The 13,733-nt window shown below is 44.8% G+C and overlaps 1 protein-coding gene across 1 annotated transcript in view; it reads left to right on the top strand.

The window, feature by feature from the left end:
* The window catches only part of col7a1l (collagen type VII alpha 1-like), an 82,286-nt gene that overhangs the window by 39,267 nt on the left and 29,286 nt on the right, over positions 1 to 13,733 (top strand). The window contains exons 35-68 of the mRNA XM_079755973.1: positions 495 to 521; positions 1,037 to 1,090; positions 1,297 to 1,368; positions 1,471 to 1,530; positions 1,800 to 1,835; positions 1,976 to 2,020; positions 2,145 to 2,180; positions 2,603 to 2,647; positions 4,604 to 4,675; positions 4,777 to 4,809; positions 5,275 to 5,346; positions 5,486 to 5,545; positions 5,684 to 5,719; positions 5,810 to 5,890; positions 6,412 to 6,447; positions 6,638 to 6,682; positions 6,779 to 6,850; positions 7,244 to 7,279; positions 7,617 to 7,646; positions 8,181 to 8,219; positions 8,329 to 8,382; positions 8,824 to 8,862; positions 10,157 to 10,207; positions 10,656 to 10,688; positions 10,849 to 10,914; positions 11,199 to 11,243; positions 11,374 to 11,409; positions 11,522 to 11,548; positions 11,646 to 11,717; positions 12,209 to 12,271; positions 12,830 to 12,847; positions 12,961 to 12,996; positions 13,105 to 13,143; positions 13,529 to 13,564. Of these exons, the coding sequence (XP_079612099.1) occupies positions 495 to 521; positions 1,037 to 1,090; positions 1,297 to 1,368; positions 1,471 to 1,530; positions 1,800 to 1,835; positions 1,976 to 2,020; positions 2,145 to 2,180; positions 2,603 to 2,647; positions 4,604 to 4,675; positions 4,777 to 4,809; positions 5,275 to 5,346; positions 5,486 to 5,545; positions 5,684 to 5,719; positions 5,810 to 5,890; positions 6,412 to 6,447; positions 6,638 to 6,682; positions 6,779 to 6,850; positions 7,244 to 7,279; positions 7,617 to 7,646; positions 8,181 to 8,219; positions 8,329 to 8,382; positions 8,824 to 8,862; positions 10,157 to 10,207; positions 10,656 to 10,688; positions 10,849 to 10,914; positions 11,199 to 11,243; positions 11,374 to 11,409; positions 11,522 to 11,548; positions 11,646 to 11,717; positions 12,209 to 12,271; positions 12,830 to 12,847; positions 12,961 to 12,996; positions 13,105 to 13,143; positions 13,529 to 13,564 (1,602 nt within the window). The remainder of the gene's footprint in view (positions 1 to 494; positions 522 to 1,036; positions 1,091 to 1,296; positions 1,369 to 1,470; positions 1,531 to 1,799; positions 1,836 to 1,975; positions 2,021 to 2,144; positions 2,181 to 2,602; positions 2,648 to 4,603; positions 4,676 to 4,776; positions 4,810 to 5,274; positions 5,347 to 5,485; positions 5,546 to 5,683; positions 5,720 to 5,809; positions 5,891 to 6,411; positions 6,448 to 6,637; positions 6,683 to 6,778; positions 6,851 to 7,243; positions 7,280 to 7,616; positions 7,647 to 8,180; positions 8,220 to 8,328; positions 8,383 to 8,823; positions 8,863 to 10,156; positions 10,208 to 10,655; positions 10,689 to 10,848; positions 10,915 to 11,198; positions 11,244 to 11,373; positions 11,410 to 11,521; positions 11,549 to 11,645; positions 11,718 to 12,208; positions 12,272 to 12,829; positions 12,848 to 12,960; positions 12,997 to 13,104; positions 13,144 to 13,528; positions 13,565 to 13,733) is intronic.

Here is a 13,733-nt window from a genome sequence, read left to right as displayed (position 1 = left end):
TCTTTGGTTGGAATACACCACGTGGTACTTCACTTCATCATGTATTCATGTTCTCATGTAACTCAGCCGACTCCACACAAGCTGTCAGCAACTCAAACCAAACTAACTTTTTATTAACGTTTCATTAAAAAGTTTGCCTTTCAAATCCTGATAAAGGCTTATTCCACAGGACAGATTTAAATCAAATGACTAAATTGTTCAGTGGCATTGTACTATGGGTCTACAGTGAGTCACGGTGAGGAGTGTGTTGGCCTAATGCTATCTGTCAGGCTTTTATGTATGTATGTATGTATATATTTACCTGGAAAAAACTATTCACACTTCAAAGAGTCCCAACTTGTTAGAAAATAAAATCAAAAATAATTCTTTGTAGACCAAGAACCTTTCGTTAATACGAAAATATAGTGTGTGATATCAGAAAAATATATGAATGCAATGATTTTATTTGCATCCTTCATATCGTTTTGATTGTTTAGAATTATTTGTATTTGCAGGGTGACACAGGAGAGCCTGGGGCGAAAGTAAGTATAGAAGCTGTTTATTCATTCATCTGCTCTATTAACACACATTCATTAATCTATAGTGGACTCTATCCACCTAGTGGCCACGTTGGTTAACGGGTGGGGAAACCATAACAACTACATCAAAATGACATTTACATTCAGAGCATTTAGCAGACGCTTTATCCAAAGCGACTTATAATAAGTACATTTGTCAAAAAAAAGTGAAACAATATATCGCTGGCAAAATACATTTCCAAGCTACCTGGGTGGGAACAGGAATACAGAATTAAAAAGAACAAGTTGTGTTGTCATGGTTTCCAAAGATTATGAAAGGTTTTCCCACCCAGCTAACCAATTTGCCTGCCAGATGATTTGGGTCTATATAGACACTAGACAGAGGGAACAGAGATGTGGGACTGTGGTCTGTAAATCACACTTGATCTCTGGAAGGTTTCAATAAAGTACTGCAGGATTCTCTTGTGTCTTGTTTTGGACTGGGATCATCTTAATGTACCAGGAATTGTTTTGTGAAGGGTCTGCGAGGGAAGACTGGGCAGAAAGGAGACCCAGGAGATCAGGGAAGAGATGTAAGTTCTGATTAGTTACTGAAAACGCTACACTACTACTACAAATATATCCACCTGTTTCTAACCTTATCACTCAATTGAATGGGCATTGTCAGTGGTCAGCAGAGGCCCACGGTTCCTACCGCTAGGCTCACTGAACAGTGGGTTCAGAATGTGTTTGTATGCTTCCCTCCTCTCTCTGAAACATACATACCCACGCCGACCAGGGAACGGCTGGTCTGCCCGGTCCGATCGGGATAGACGGGGTGCCTGGGTCCCCTGGGGACAAGGGGCAAAAGGTAGGGCTGTTTCTGAGCCAGCGGGATGTTGGACAAAATGGCGTTGTGACTGTTAATGTGTTGCTCTAAGGCCGGGGGATGTTTTGGGCTTTGTCTTGTCAGGGTGACCAAGGAATTGGAATACAAGGAGCACAAGGTCTGCGCGGATTTGCAGGAGAAAAGGTACTCTGTTCAAAGGCTGGGGCTGTTTGAATGTTGATCTGTCAATCAGTGTTCATAAGCGTAGTCTGTTCCCACACAACCTCCACCACAACGTGACTGACTGATCGCAAATGTCGCTCAGAGAAGATTAGAACAACAACCATGAAAACAGCTCATGTGATAGAATGACCTCATTTGTTGTGTCTTGCTGGACCTGCTGGATTTCTCTTAGAAGTCCTCCGATACACTCTGACTACCATTTCATTTTCATGAATTCACTTTTTTTGCAGGGTAACATCGGATTTTCAGGACCAATTGGCCCCAAGGTATTGTCATATTCAGCCAAATAGTAACAAAAAACAATATTTTATTTCTCTTATCTTTTCTTTTACATTAAGTGTGTGTGTGTGTGTGTGTGTGTGTGTGTGTGTGTGTGTGTGTGTGTGTGTGTGTGTGTGTGTTAAAGGGGGCCACCGGCGACCAGGGCATCCAAGGAGTCACCGGTCTTCGGGTACACACCATCCCCTTCAATCTCCCCATATATACACATATATCTATGCAGCGCGTGACGCACTAGCCTCTCCGTAGCCTCGTAGCACCATGATTATAGAGCGCTCTTCTCTTCCCGTCTGCAGGGGAAAAAGGGGTTCAAAGGAGAGCAGGGTGAAAAGGTGAGGTCCTCCATCATCTCTCCTCCCTCTCGACCTCTGTCCCGAGTGTTGGGTTTTCAGTTACATATTGTTTTAGTGTGAGTGAGTCATCAAACGGATGGGATTGGCTTGGCCTGTGTGTTTTTGTGTGTGTGTGTGTGTGTGTGTGTGTGTGTGTTGCATTAAGTGTGTGATTGTGTGTGTATGCGTATGAGTGTCTGTGGCGTAATCTGGGTGCGTGTGTGTGTTTTTCATCAGCATCATAATCCTTTTTGAAAAGTTATAAATGATGGGTTCAATCATCAGAGCGATAAACACACAGTTTTAACCGGTAGCTCAACAAAGGTGCAGAATGACTGCGTGGGCCGACCGTGACAGCCCACTGAAATGGGATTATTGAGCAGTGTTCTGTCCAACGGCTGAAGCGTGATTGTGTTTCCCAGGGGGACGGAGGCGAGAGAGGGCTGGTGGGTCCACAGGGGCCTCTCGTGAGTATTACATTAGTCCTCTCTTATTGACAACTGAGGAAATTATATCAATGACTTTATGTGACTTTCCTTTCTACCGTACTGCACCTCCAAGATTCCAGATGTACAGGTAGTTCTGGAAGGACTTTTGCCATTCACTTCTTCCAGCTAAGAAAAGCTTCTTAAATGCTTCAACCCCTCACAAAAAACTTCTGACAAATCCATCCTTGACTCATGATATTGTTTCTTTAAATTCTGTCACCTGCTGATGTGCTTTAACGACCACCATTAACGAGAACATATGGGTGACGCACGTTGAAATTGACAGTAGTTAGAGTGAGAAAAATGTGCATTGACATTTGTAGAATTATCCCATTGATTCACCACTTTTTGATGAAAAGGAAAAGTAGTGTCTGCTTTTACGACCATTACCATGGCAACAACAATGATTTGTATTTCACAGTGATGTTATTTCCATCGTCGTGCTTTTGCTGGAGCACAGGGCTGCAGAAATGCAGGAAACGGATTTCAAACCAGTTTGCTTGTAGTTTTGCTGGACTCTAGTGTAAATTCGAATTTCAGAAATTGTGCCAGACATTCATATGAATATGAATACAATCCATATTCTGTTGGATGTTTTTCTGCTTGTCGCTGGTATGACTTAGATCTTCTGTTGGTGAGCTTGACTTTTGTATCACCCCGAAAAGAAGCATTCCTCCCCAAGAAAAACATATCTGTCGTATCTGGTGATATATGGTGAAGCCCTTGGTCAAACTCATGCAATCGCAGACCACTCATCAGCCACACGTTCCGTTCATATCCTCACATTCAACCAGCTGCCTCAGGTCAGCGATGCGCTCTCTGTTGTTCTTCTAAATGTCCACGAACCAAACAAGGTAAAAAACCTCAGAAGGAGGGCCTTCTTATCCCGCCCAGCGACGGTCAGCACGAGGCAGAGTGGATGCTTCTCCCTGTGGATGAGCTTCAGTTGCTGATTAGGGCGGATAAGGCCTGCATGGTGATGTGAGCCCCACAGGCTCACACCTCTGTGAGTGACCGCGCTGGGCTCCACGTGGCTGGCTTTTAATCTCAGGGGCTCTGGAGGGGAGCTAATTATCTCCACCCACGCCCTCGTTTAATTTTGTGGTAAAATATCATTATCGTCATATTTTTGTTACATAACGCTGTGGCTAAACTCGCATACGGTGATATAAAGTTTCACCACAAAATAATTCAAACATTTTTCTTTCCTACCTGAACATTTTGGAAGGTGTTTGAACGATTCAGGGAACCAAATACCAACGATAACCGGATTTCTAATAACAAAATGATTTCAGTCCTCAACATGAAGCAAGGAAATGTTATCACCATGTGCATGTGCTTTGGTACTCTCCCTTCATAGTACAGGTTCCAATACCTCTCACACCTTATAGTGCATTGTCCAATACCTCTTACACCTTATAGTACATTGTCCAACACCTCTTACACCTTATAGTATAGGGTCCAATACCTCTCACACCTTATAGTACATTGTCCAATACCTCTTACACCTTATAGTATAGAGTCCAATACAACTTACACCATATAGTATAGGGTCCAATACCTCTTCCACCTTATAGTATAGGGTCCAATACAACTTACACCATATAGTATAGGGTCCAATACCTCTTACACCTTATAGTACAGGGTCCAATACCATGTACACCTTATAGTATAGGGTCCAATACCCCGTACACCTTATAGTATAGGGTCCAATACCCCTTACACCTTATAGTATAGGGTCCAATACCACGTACACCTTATAGTATAGGGTCCAATACCACGTACACCTTATAGTATAGGGTTCAATACCACTTCCACCTCCACTTAACCACAGGAGCGGACCTTCACCCTCCTCTTGTCATCGAGCGCTGATGGCCTTCGCTGCGTCACACTCATCACCGTTATGGCCCACTGTCACCCTGTCTCCTTCCCCAGGGGCAGAAAGGAGACCACGGACACAAAGGAGATGAGGGGCTCCGGGGGTCGCCTGGAGACCCCGCTAAGGGTGTAAGGACCACAGCAGCAGCAGATCATTATTATGAGTATCATTACGCATTCTGAGGAGGTTAGGACACAGTGATGAGGCCCCTGTCTCTTTTTCATGACAGATCCTCGGCCCGACGGGGAAGAAAGGAGCCAGGGTGAGTCGTCTGTTTGTGTTTATATAGCCCCCCCACACTGGATTTATCTAACTCTCATCCAAACCGTGTGTGGCTGTCTTATTGTCTGGATGGTCTCAAAGAGACCTGAGTACGAGGCGGAGCAGGGAAGGGATAGCACACCAACTCTGTCTTCCTCTTGAGGCCCAGTTTGTTAAACAAGCCCTCCCAGACTTCCCAAGCGCCGGAACATCAAAGCGCTCCCAGGACCCGACGGGAGCCGTGTCAGCCCTCAAGACGTATCATGCTTGGTTAACGCGCTGTAACTACTTCCTCTGAAGTCCTACAGTCCATCAGTCTACTGAGTATTATTTAGCGTGGTGAACATATATCTCCCCCCTCCTCGTCCTTCATCCCACCCTGTTGTGTGAGGTGTTCCTCAGCGGGGCTGATGCCGCCTACGTGGGCACGTACGCTGAGCGCTGTGTGTGTGTGTCCGTTTCTCAGGGGGACGTAGGCCCGGTAGGCCCGCTCGGCCAGCAGGGGGTCAAAGGACTGCAGGGTATCAAGGGAGAAAAGGTTTGAACGCTAACACACAACACAACTCTGCGGCATGGGGGTCTCACCGTCTGAGGTCTGTTTTAATGTTTAGCGTTAAGACGTTATGGGTGGTGGTGGTGTTGATGATGATGATGATGATGATGATGACGCTTTGCAGGGCAGTCCCGGTTTCGGTGTTCCAGGACTGCAGGGACCCAAGGGAGAGAACGGGGAAAGAGTGAGTCACACGAAAACAATATTTTGTGACGTGTGGGTGTGTGATGTGCGTCTGTGCATGTGTGTTGGTGTGTGTGTGTGCTTGCATAACCCTGATGCAGACAAACCACAATTTGTGAATGTACTTTCTCCTCCTCAGGGAAATGTTGGTCTATCGGGGAAGCCAGGGCAAAAGGTAACAAAAAGAATTCTGTGAAGATGAAAGAAAAGTTTGAGTACAGAAATAAAGAGACATGGTTCATGTTGAGGATCACTTTCCCTCCAGGGGCAAGATGGCTCAAAGGGTGAACATGGAGGTCTTGGGCTCCCTGGAAATCCTGGAGCTCCGGGATTAAGAGGTAAAGATGTAAGTAAATCCAATGTGGTTGTTGATTAGCGACTGTTGATACAAGCCCCATCCTCGTACCTAAATGACCCTACCCTTTTAGATATTCTCCTTTTTAGGATATTTTTGAGAACCATTAAGTCTGTCTGCAGTTGTGAAGAAATGTATGGTTTCAGTAGCATGTAAGCTACGTTACAATGATATATTGTTCACTGCTATTCATGGCATGGTATGTAATCCACCAATTCCAAACTTGACTCTTGGTTTATTATACGATATCCAATTAGAACCTCTAAGAAATACTGTTCCAATAGAATGCTGTAGAGAGGTCTCCCCCCATAGTCTCAATTGGTTTGAAGAGTGATTTGGCAATAAAGCAGAACTTCAACCGCTGTCTGTTCTTCCATCAATATGGATTCAACACCATTTGACCGTGTACAAAGCGTGGTGAGTTCACTCAGGCAGAATGTTTGTCTGGTTGTGTTCACTGATTGACACTTGACAAAGTAGATGATAGTCTCTACTCTGGTGCGTATATGTAGGGTGAAGCGGGAGCTAAAGGAGAACGCGGTACACCGGTAAGTCATGTGTTTGATCTATTTGTGGGTACATTTCAATCCCTCAGCATGTCGAATAAAACACCACCAAGTTTAAGACTCATGATCTTGAAGACTTACTGACGTTTGGTCTGTTTAGAATCTGTTTGGTGAAATATGAAATGTTTTTAATATGTTATTGACTCTAAAGTGTTTTCTCTCATTCCTGAAGGGTGAACTGGGACAAGGAGGACAGCCCGGGGATCGAGGAGTTAGGGTGATTTTGGTTTTCTAATTTCTAATTTCTGTCGTTTTTTCCTAATTGTTCCAATTTCTAATGTGTGTGTTGGTTTTATGAACCCATGTCTCCCAGGGGCCACTAGGCCTGCCGGGCCGACCAGGCGACCCAGGGGGCAAAGGAGAAGGAGGCAAGCACGGCCTGCCGGTAAGGAACACACACACAGACACACACACACACACACACACACACACACACACACACACACACACAGACACAGACACACACACACACAGACACACACACACACACACACGCACACACAGACACACACACACAGACACACACACACACACACACACACACACACACACACACACACACACACACAGACACACACACACACACAAACATCTGACGTGTTCTCAGGATGTTGCGTCACAGTGACTGCGATGTCACCACAGTTGTCAATTAAAACGAGAGCCAAGAGAGATTGCATCAGCGTGTTGTTACTGAGCTGAATATGAATTCATACATTCATTCATTCATTAGGCAAGGTGCAGGGGAGTAGTGAGATTAACCTTATCTTCTCTCTTTCAGGGCGCAGACGGCAAGAAGGGGGACAAAGGAGACAGCGTATGTTTGTATTGGAGATCCTCTGTTATTATGAAACATTGTTCGCTCTCGTTGACTTCCTGCTCTTTGTGTCCATCTTATCCTTTGGTCTGGAAACTTTTTGAGCCACCTGTCTCTTTTTCTTCCTTTGCCGTCTTTCAGTCTGATGTTTGGCACCGATGCGTCAGACATTGAAAATAACCCTTTTGTGGGTCATGAATACATTTATTATTTGTATGTTTTTTGTATCTGATTAGAGTGTTTACAATTCTGTGGCGTCACATCTTTTGTTGTTATCTACTTGTTTGTTGTTGTTTATTTGTATTCATTTGTTGTTCCTTCGGCTGCCACTCCTCAGGGAAAACCTGGACCTCCAGGAACAGCACATGTAAATACCTTTATAACCATTTAAACATTTTAATCAATCTCTCCCACATCCAGACAACACTCAAAAACTCCATCTCTCATAAGGCCTTTAGACACCTGATTTGGAGTTTGTCGCATGACTCAATTCAATCAAAACTGCTAGAATTAAATAGCCTGGGTATACCCATGCTGCCTTGCGCGCGATTTAATTTCGCGCTGCTAGGAAGCCTGGATTCCATGGATCCGATTTTCGCCTGAGATAGGGAACCAATCAGAGAACGGGGAGGGACGGCAAGACGATGACGACGTCTATGCGACAAACCCGTCGTCTTCTTCCTCATCGAATTTCTGTCGCTCTACATACGTCACCTGGTATAATTGATACGATTGGCTTTGAGCTACGTACTGACTCATATGATAGACATTCGTAGCGCCACGCCTCAAACACAAGGAAATGAATGTGGTTCCCAGACATCTTCTCAATGTAGATTGAGAAGAGGTCTGACGTTAGCCAGGCTAAGAATTAAACCCTCTGTCTTTTATTTCCTTCAACCAGGTAACGTCGGACAACAACATACTGACCCGGGTGATTAAGGTAGCTAAACGGTAGCATAAACCAAACATTAAGGAAGTCTATTCTTTCAGTCATTCTATTTTTCTCCATTCTATTCTATTCTATTGAATTCTATGCTGTTCCCGTTCAGGGGGAGCCTGGTGATCAAGGGCCCACGGGAGAGACAGGAATGCCTGGCCCAAGGGTAAGGGCTTCATCCTCCAGTCAAACATTAAACCAGTGCCTTGTTTGAATGGGTCCTCCCCTGCTCTATATAGTGCACTACTTATTACCCATGATGCACCGTATAAAAAATATACAGCTGATGTCCACTTTTTTCCGCACCATATCCCATGATCCTCTTTATTTCCGCACCATATCCCATGATGCATAGCGGTTTTCTTTAATCTATTCATCCAGTAGAGATGGGCGGCAAATGTTTATTTATGCAAATGACCTGTTAAGTGTCCAATAAACGTCATGCGATTGATTTCAGGGACATAATAAGTGCCCCCTATTTCCTGTCTTACTTTTTCACTAAACGGTCTACTATATAGTGTTTAGTGATCAGGGAATGAACACTTTGAGCCTTGCTCAGTGTGTTTCATCCATTATGATCTCTTCCATGGTGGTCCTCTCTCTGCAGGGTCCAGAGGGGAAGCCCGGCCCACCAGGCACCTCTCAGGTCAGTCCTCTGACCTCCTGACCTCCACCTCATGGTCCTATTGACCCCACCCTCTGACCTCCACCTCATGGTCCTATTGACCTTTGATGGAAAATCCACATGTTGTATTGTTTTCTTTTGTCTATCTATGAACTTAAGTTTTGTTACTATTTTGTGTGATATATATATGTATACATTGCCTGCCTTCTATACTCATTGGGGGTCATCTAAAGTGTGAACCTTTGAGTTTCGTGTGATGCATTTTATTGCCTGCCTCTTCGTATGTCTTCTTTATGATGTGATCTGTTTCCATGCAATCCTTTGATGTGTGGGCCTGTTCCTTGACCCCCTGGCTAGCGTTGAGGAAACAAAAGGTTACATGGCACGGCCGCGAACCCCTTTAATGGCATCCTGGGGAGCTTCGATTGTAGAGATTACCATCTGGTAAAACAAAGCCTTTTGGTTTATTGGGGCACAGACCCTCCTCCAGAAACCATCCAAAGTGAATAAGAACTCATTACTTGGAACACTCGGTGGACTTCTCCTGGCGTACCTTTAGAGAATGAAGTAAGACGCAGGGCGAACTCCCATCTGAGGCCTCAGATTATTGTATTGTATGCCTGTTTTATTATTTGTTGATGCATATTGAGATGTATCTTTGTTCATACTTTTATTACAAATATATGTGTCCAGCAATTGCCTACAAGTATTGTGTGCTTTTTGCATCTAAATATCTCACCTGTCTTAGATGCAATATCTGATAGAGAAATTGCCACGACAGACCCCATCCTCTGACCTCCACCTCATGGTCCTATTGACCCCACCCTCTGACCTCCACCTCATGGTCCTATTGACTCCATCCTCTGACCTCCTGACCTCCTCCTCATGGTCCTATTGACCCCATCCTCTGACCTCCTCCTCATGGTCCTATTGACCCCATCCTCTGACCTCCTGACCTCCACCTCATGGTCCTATTGACCCCGTCCTCTGACCTCCTGACCTCCTCCTCATGGTCCTATTGACCCCATCCTCTGACCTCCTGACCTCCACCTCATGGTCCTATTGACCCCATCCTCTGACCTCCACCTCATGGTCCTACTGACCCCACCCTCTGACCTCCACCTCATGGTCCTATTGACCCCACCCTCTGACCTCCACCTCATGGTCCTATTGACTCCATCCTCTGACCTCCTGACTTCCTCCTCATGGTCCTATTGACCCCATCCTCTGACCTCCACCTCATGGTCCTATTGACCCCACCCTCTGACCCCCTGGACTGTACATTCCAATGTGACCGTTTCCTGTTGTTTCCCAGGGTGGGACCGACCTCCAACTGGAAGCTGTTCCGGGCGTAGCAGGAGCCAAGGTGGGAACCGTAAACAAAGATATAACAACTCTCAAGGGCCCTGATGCTTAAGAAAGAGAACCTTTTGCGATCAGGTTTAAGGATTTATTTTTGCTTTTGGAGCAAGAAATATTTAATTGAGATTTATTCAGACGCTGAGCCTTCAGACTGAGGTGAGTGAAGGGTCAACACCATTAGAAAATGTTCACCACACGCCGGCGGAGCCTGGAGTCAGGCCCACACACACTCCATGTCCACACCTTCCTCAGACCCCTCGATGTTGGCTTGTGATTGGTCCACTAATGCTGCCTGGTTTGAGACAGCCAGCAAAGGTCTTCAGCCCTTCATATGACAACTAAATAGTTCAAAACCTAGGGAATTCTCCTCATTACAGTTATCCTTCAGTTTGAATGTCCTCACTGTCATCAGTATTATTTGACCAGTAGCTCATTCATCTCTCCTGCTGCAGGGTGAACAGGGGAAGAGGGGGGAGATGGGGACGGTGAGTGTTCTACTGTGGAGCTCTTCCACCGCTCTTTAGTTGTACTGCTGTTGAAATGCTTTGGTTACAATTTTAAGGACCACAAAATAATACTTTTAAGAAAGACAAAGACGTTTGTTGTGAGCCGTGTGTGTGTGTGTGCATACTGTGTGTGTCACAGAAAGGGGACAGAGGAGATCAAGGCCGTGTTGGGATTGCTGGTGTACCTGGTTTGCCTGGAACACCAGTGAGTGTGATGCTTCAATACATTCTATTTTTTTTTTTTAAATGTAGAATTTTAATTCGAAAATTCATTAAAATATTTTTAATGAGTGCTTTTCAGTATGGAATATGTCCATCTCAGGACGTGTGCCTGTGTTGCCATCAAAGCTCTTCATCCGGTGGCAGCCTCTCTGCATTGCTCAGCATCTGTTTATCTGTCACCAGTTTCCTGTATTTCACGTTATTTCTCATGAAATAAGAACGTCTTGATCTGCTTTGCCACTCGTTTCTCTTCGTCCCTGTTTGCAGGGGAAGGCTGGCATTGATGGGAAGAGAGGCATGGCAGGAAAAGACGTGAGTGTACTGTTAAGTTTACCTGTTTGAAATGGATTTATACCTTCCATGGCTAGGGACATGTTGAATCGATGCCTATAGTTAGTATTTTGAGGGGTCAATATGAATTGAAAAGATTTTTTTTTGACAGGGGGAAAAAGGAACCAAAGGAGAAACTGGCAACACGGTGAGTTCTTGTTTTTCAGATACATAACAGACTTAGAAAAAGACTGGTTAATTGTCCAGATACACGTCGACTGTGTGCAGTAATCACATTACCAATGTACTCTGCCTCACAGGGGGAGAAGGGACAGTCTGGGGCCAATGTAAGTAGCAGTGAGGAAGCAGTCCTAGCTTGCCATGAAATTGTGCCACGAGCTTGAAGAGGGTAACACAACGTGTTGTTTCCCCCCCGCCCCCCAGGGTAAAGACGGCAGCAAAGGGGAACTGGGCGCTCCAGGATTACCAGGAACCAAAGTCCTGGTCACTCCAGAGGTAGCGCGGGCCTAACCCTAACCCTACCGATTCTAGATAGGACCTGAATGTACCTCCTTCTGTACCGTTTTATCACTGCTGGAATATTGGAAGATAATTATCCTCTTCAACTAAGTTTAGCTGCTGGCGCTGTGTAGGGGTTAGTTTACATCCTAATTGAATCAGCCTAGCTCGTGGTCACGCTGTGGCCCGCCATCTGGCTCGGAATCTCCACCAATCATATCACAACAACTGTGTTTTGTCGAGGAATCAACTAAATCCCAGAGGCTAAAATCCCTTTCTTCCTCCATTTGTCCTGCACTCATGGCTTTTTACTAAAATTCATTTCTGTGACAAGGTATGCCCAATGTCATAAATTTCATAACTTACTCTTGCAAAATGTATCCCTGATCGATGTGTTCTTATACGTGCTGATTAAAAACGTTATTTATTCAAAGTCAATACATGGTTAATAATCAATATTGTAATGATTTGATGTGATGTTTTGTCAGGGTGCCACCGTTGAAGAGATCCGCCAAGCATTCCCGATGCCGATGGGTCCCCCCGGAGTCACTGTGGGTTACCGCGTCCGGGGGCCGACTGCCTGCCTCTCTCTCCCTGCCTTCACGTTGTCTCCACCCAGAACCCCCTCTCTTTACTCACCCAGACCCCCCTCTCTTTACTCACCCAGCGGCCATCTCGGCTCCCCTGCCCAGCTGTAGCACAGAGCCAAGATGGCAGCCTGTTGACAACCACAACGTTGTTGTATGTTGTTTGATGCTGCTTCTTGGCCAGGTCTCTTGAAAACCTGGTTATTAATCAGAATGAGACCTGTTTCAATTAAGTTTAAATAAAAGATGGCCGCTAGGTGGATAAGGCCCATCATCTTGGCTACGGCATGTAAAAAATGTATGTGTCATATTTGCTTGCTTGCACAGAGTGACATCTGACTCCTTTTTGTGTTTAAAAAGAGAACTTTGGAGCTCTTTTCAAACACTGAAAACGCATTTCTGGCGACGCACTCCAATGTTCAATGTTGTGAGTCCCCAATTTGGTGTTTTGCTTCGTCCTTTGCTTCGTTGCATTCTCTAATGCAGGCTTCTTTGCCTTCGTGTGTGTGTGTGTGTTTCTAGGGTGCACCGGGAATTAAGGTAATTACTATGACGGGCGAAATTTTTAATGCAAAGAAAAGTTAAACGATGAACAACGACATGAATGCATTGTTGACCTTATGGAGTTTACAGCAAGTATTTTGTTTCCACAGGGCGAAACAGGGGTGCAAGGTTTGAAAGGAGACCGGGTAAATATGTTGTCTTTACCTCCATGTTTGTATTTCTGTTACCAAGGAGACGACATTGAAATGACAACCTGCTCTCTTTATACTACTTGCCTTGTCGTGTGGTGACAGGGTGATGTGGGGCCCCCCGGCAAGGACATTCAGATGAAGGTAACGTGTTTAACTGGGTTCCTACAATATGCATTCATTAGACCAGTCTGGGCTGGTCCAGCCTCAGGACTCACAGGGGTCATTCCTCATTAAGTTACCACCCAAAAGAGTGACACATTTATTTACAGATATTAGAGTGATCGAAAATGTAGGGTTAAAAAATATGGAGCAAACAAAAAGCCTCAACAATTGGTGCTGAACTCAATCAAATAGTAAGCCATTGAAACATGAATTAACAATATTAAAACATTAGTAAATTCATGGCTTCTTGTGGTTCTCCACCCAGCAGTTGAGAACCACAACTTCTTTAGACATTGGTATTAGTGACTTGTTAGTCTTGTTTTTTAAAACATCAATTGACCGGGGTCCTTTTCCTCTTCCACAGGACATTGAAGCCATGTTCGAAGCCTATGGAATCAGGGTGAGAACATCGCACTCTACAACAGACTGCTGACATTATCTGCTGGCCATGCACTTTACTTTCCACTGTACTTTCTATAAGTCATTTTTACACCCAAATGGAACAGAAAAAATAACGCCAATAAGTGTTGACTTAAATCGAGGTCAATTGCGTTCCGTTCACGATGAGC

Source organism: Pollachius pollachius, assembly GCF_949987615.1.
Source record: "Pollachius pollachius genome assembly, chromosome: 18".
Lineage (NCBI taxonomy): Eukaryota > Metazoa > Chordata > Actinopteri > Gadiformes > Gadidae > Pollachius > Pollachius pollachius.
Note: the sequence above shows the minus strand (reverse complement) of the source record. Positions and strands in the feature narration are given on the sequence as shown.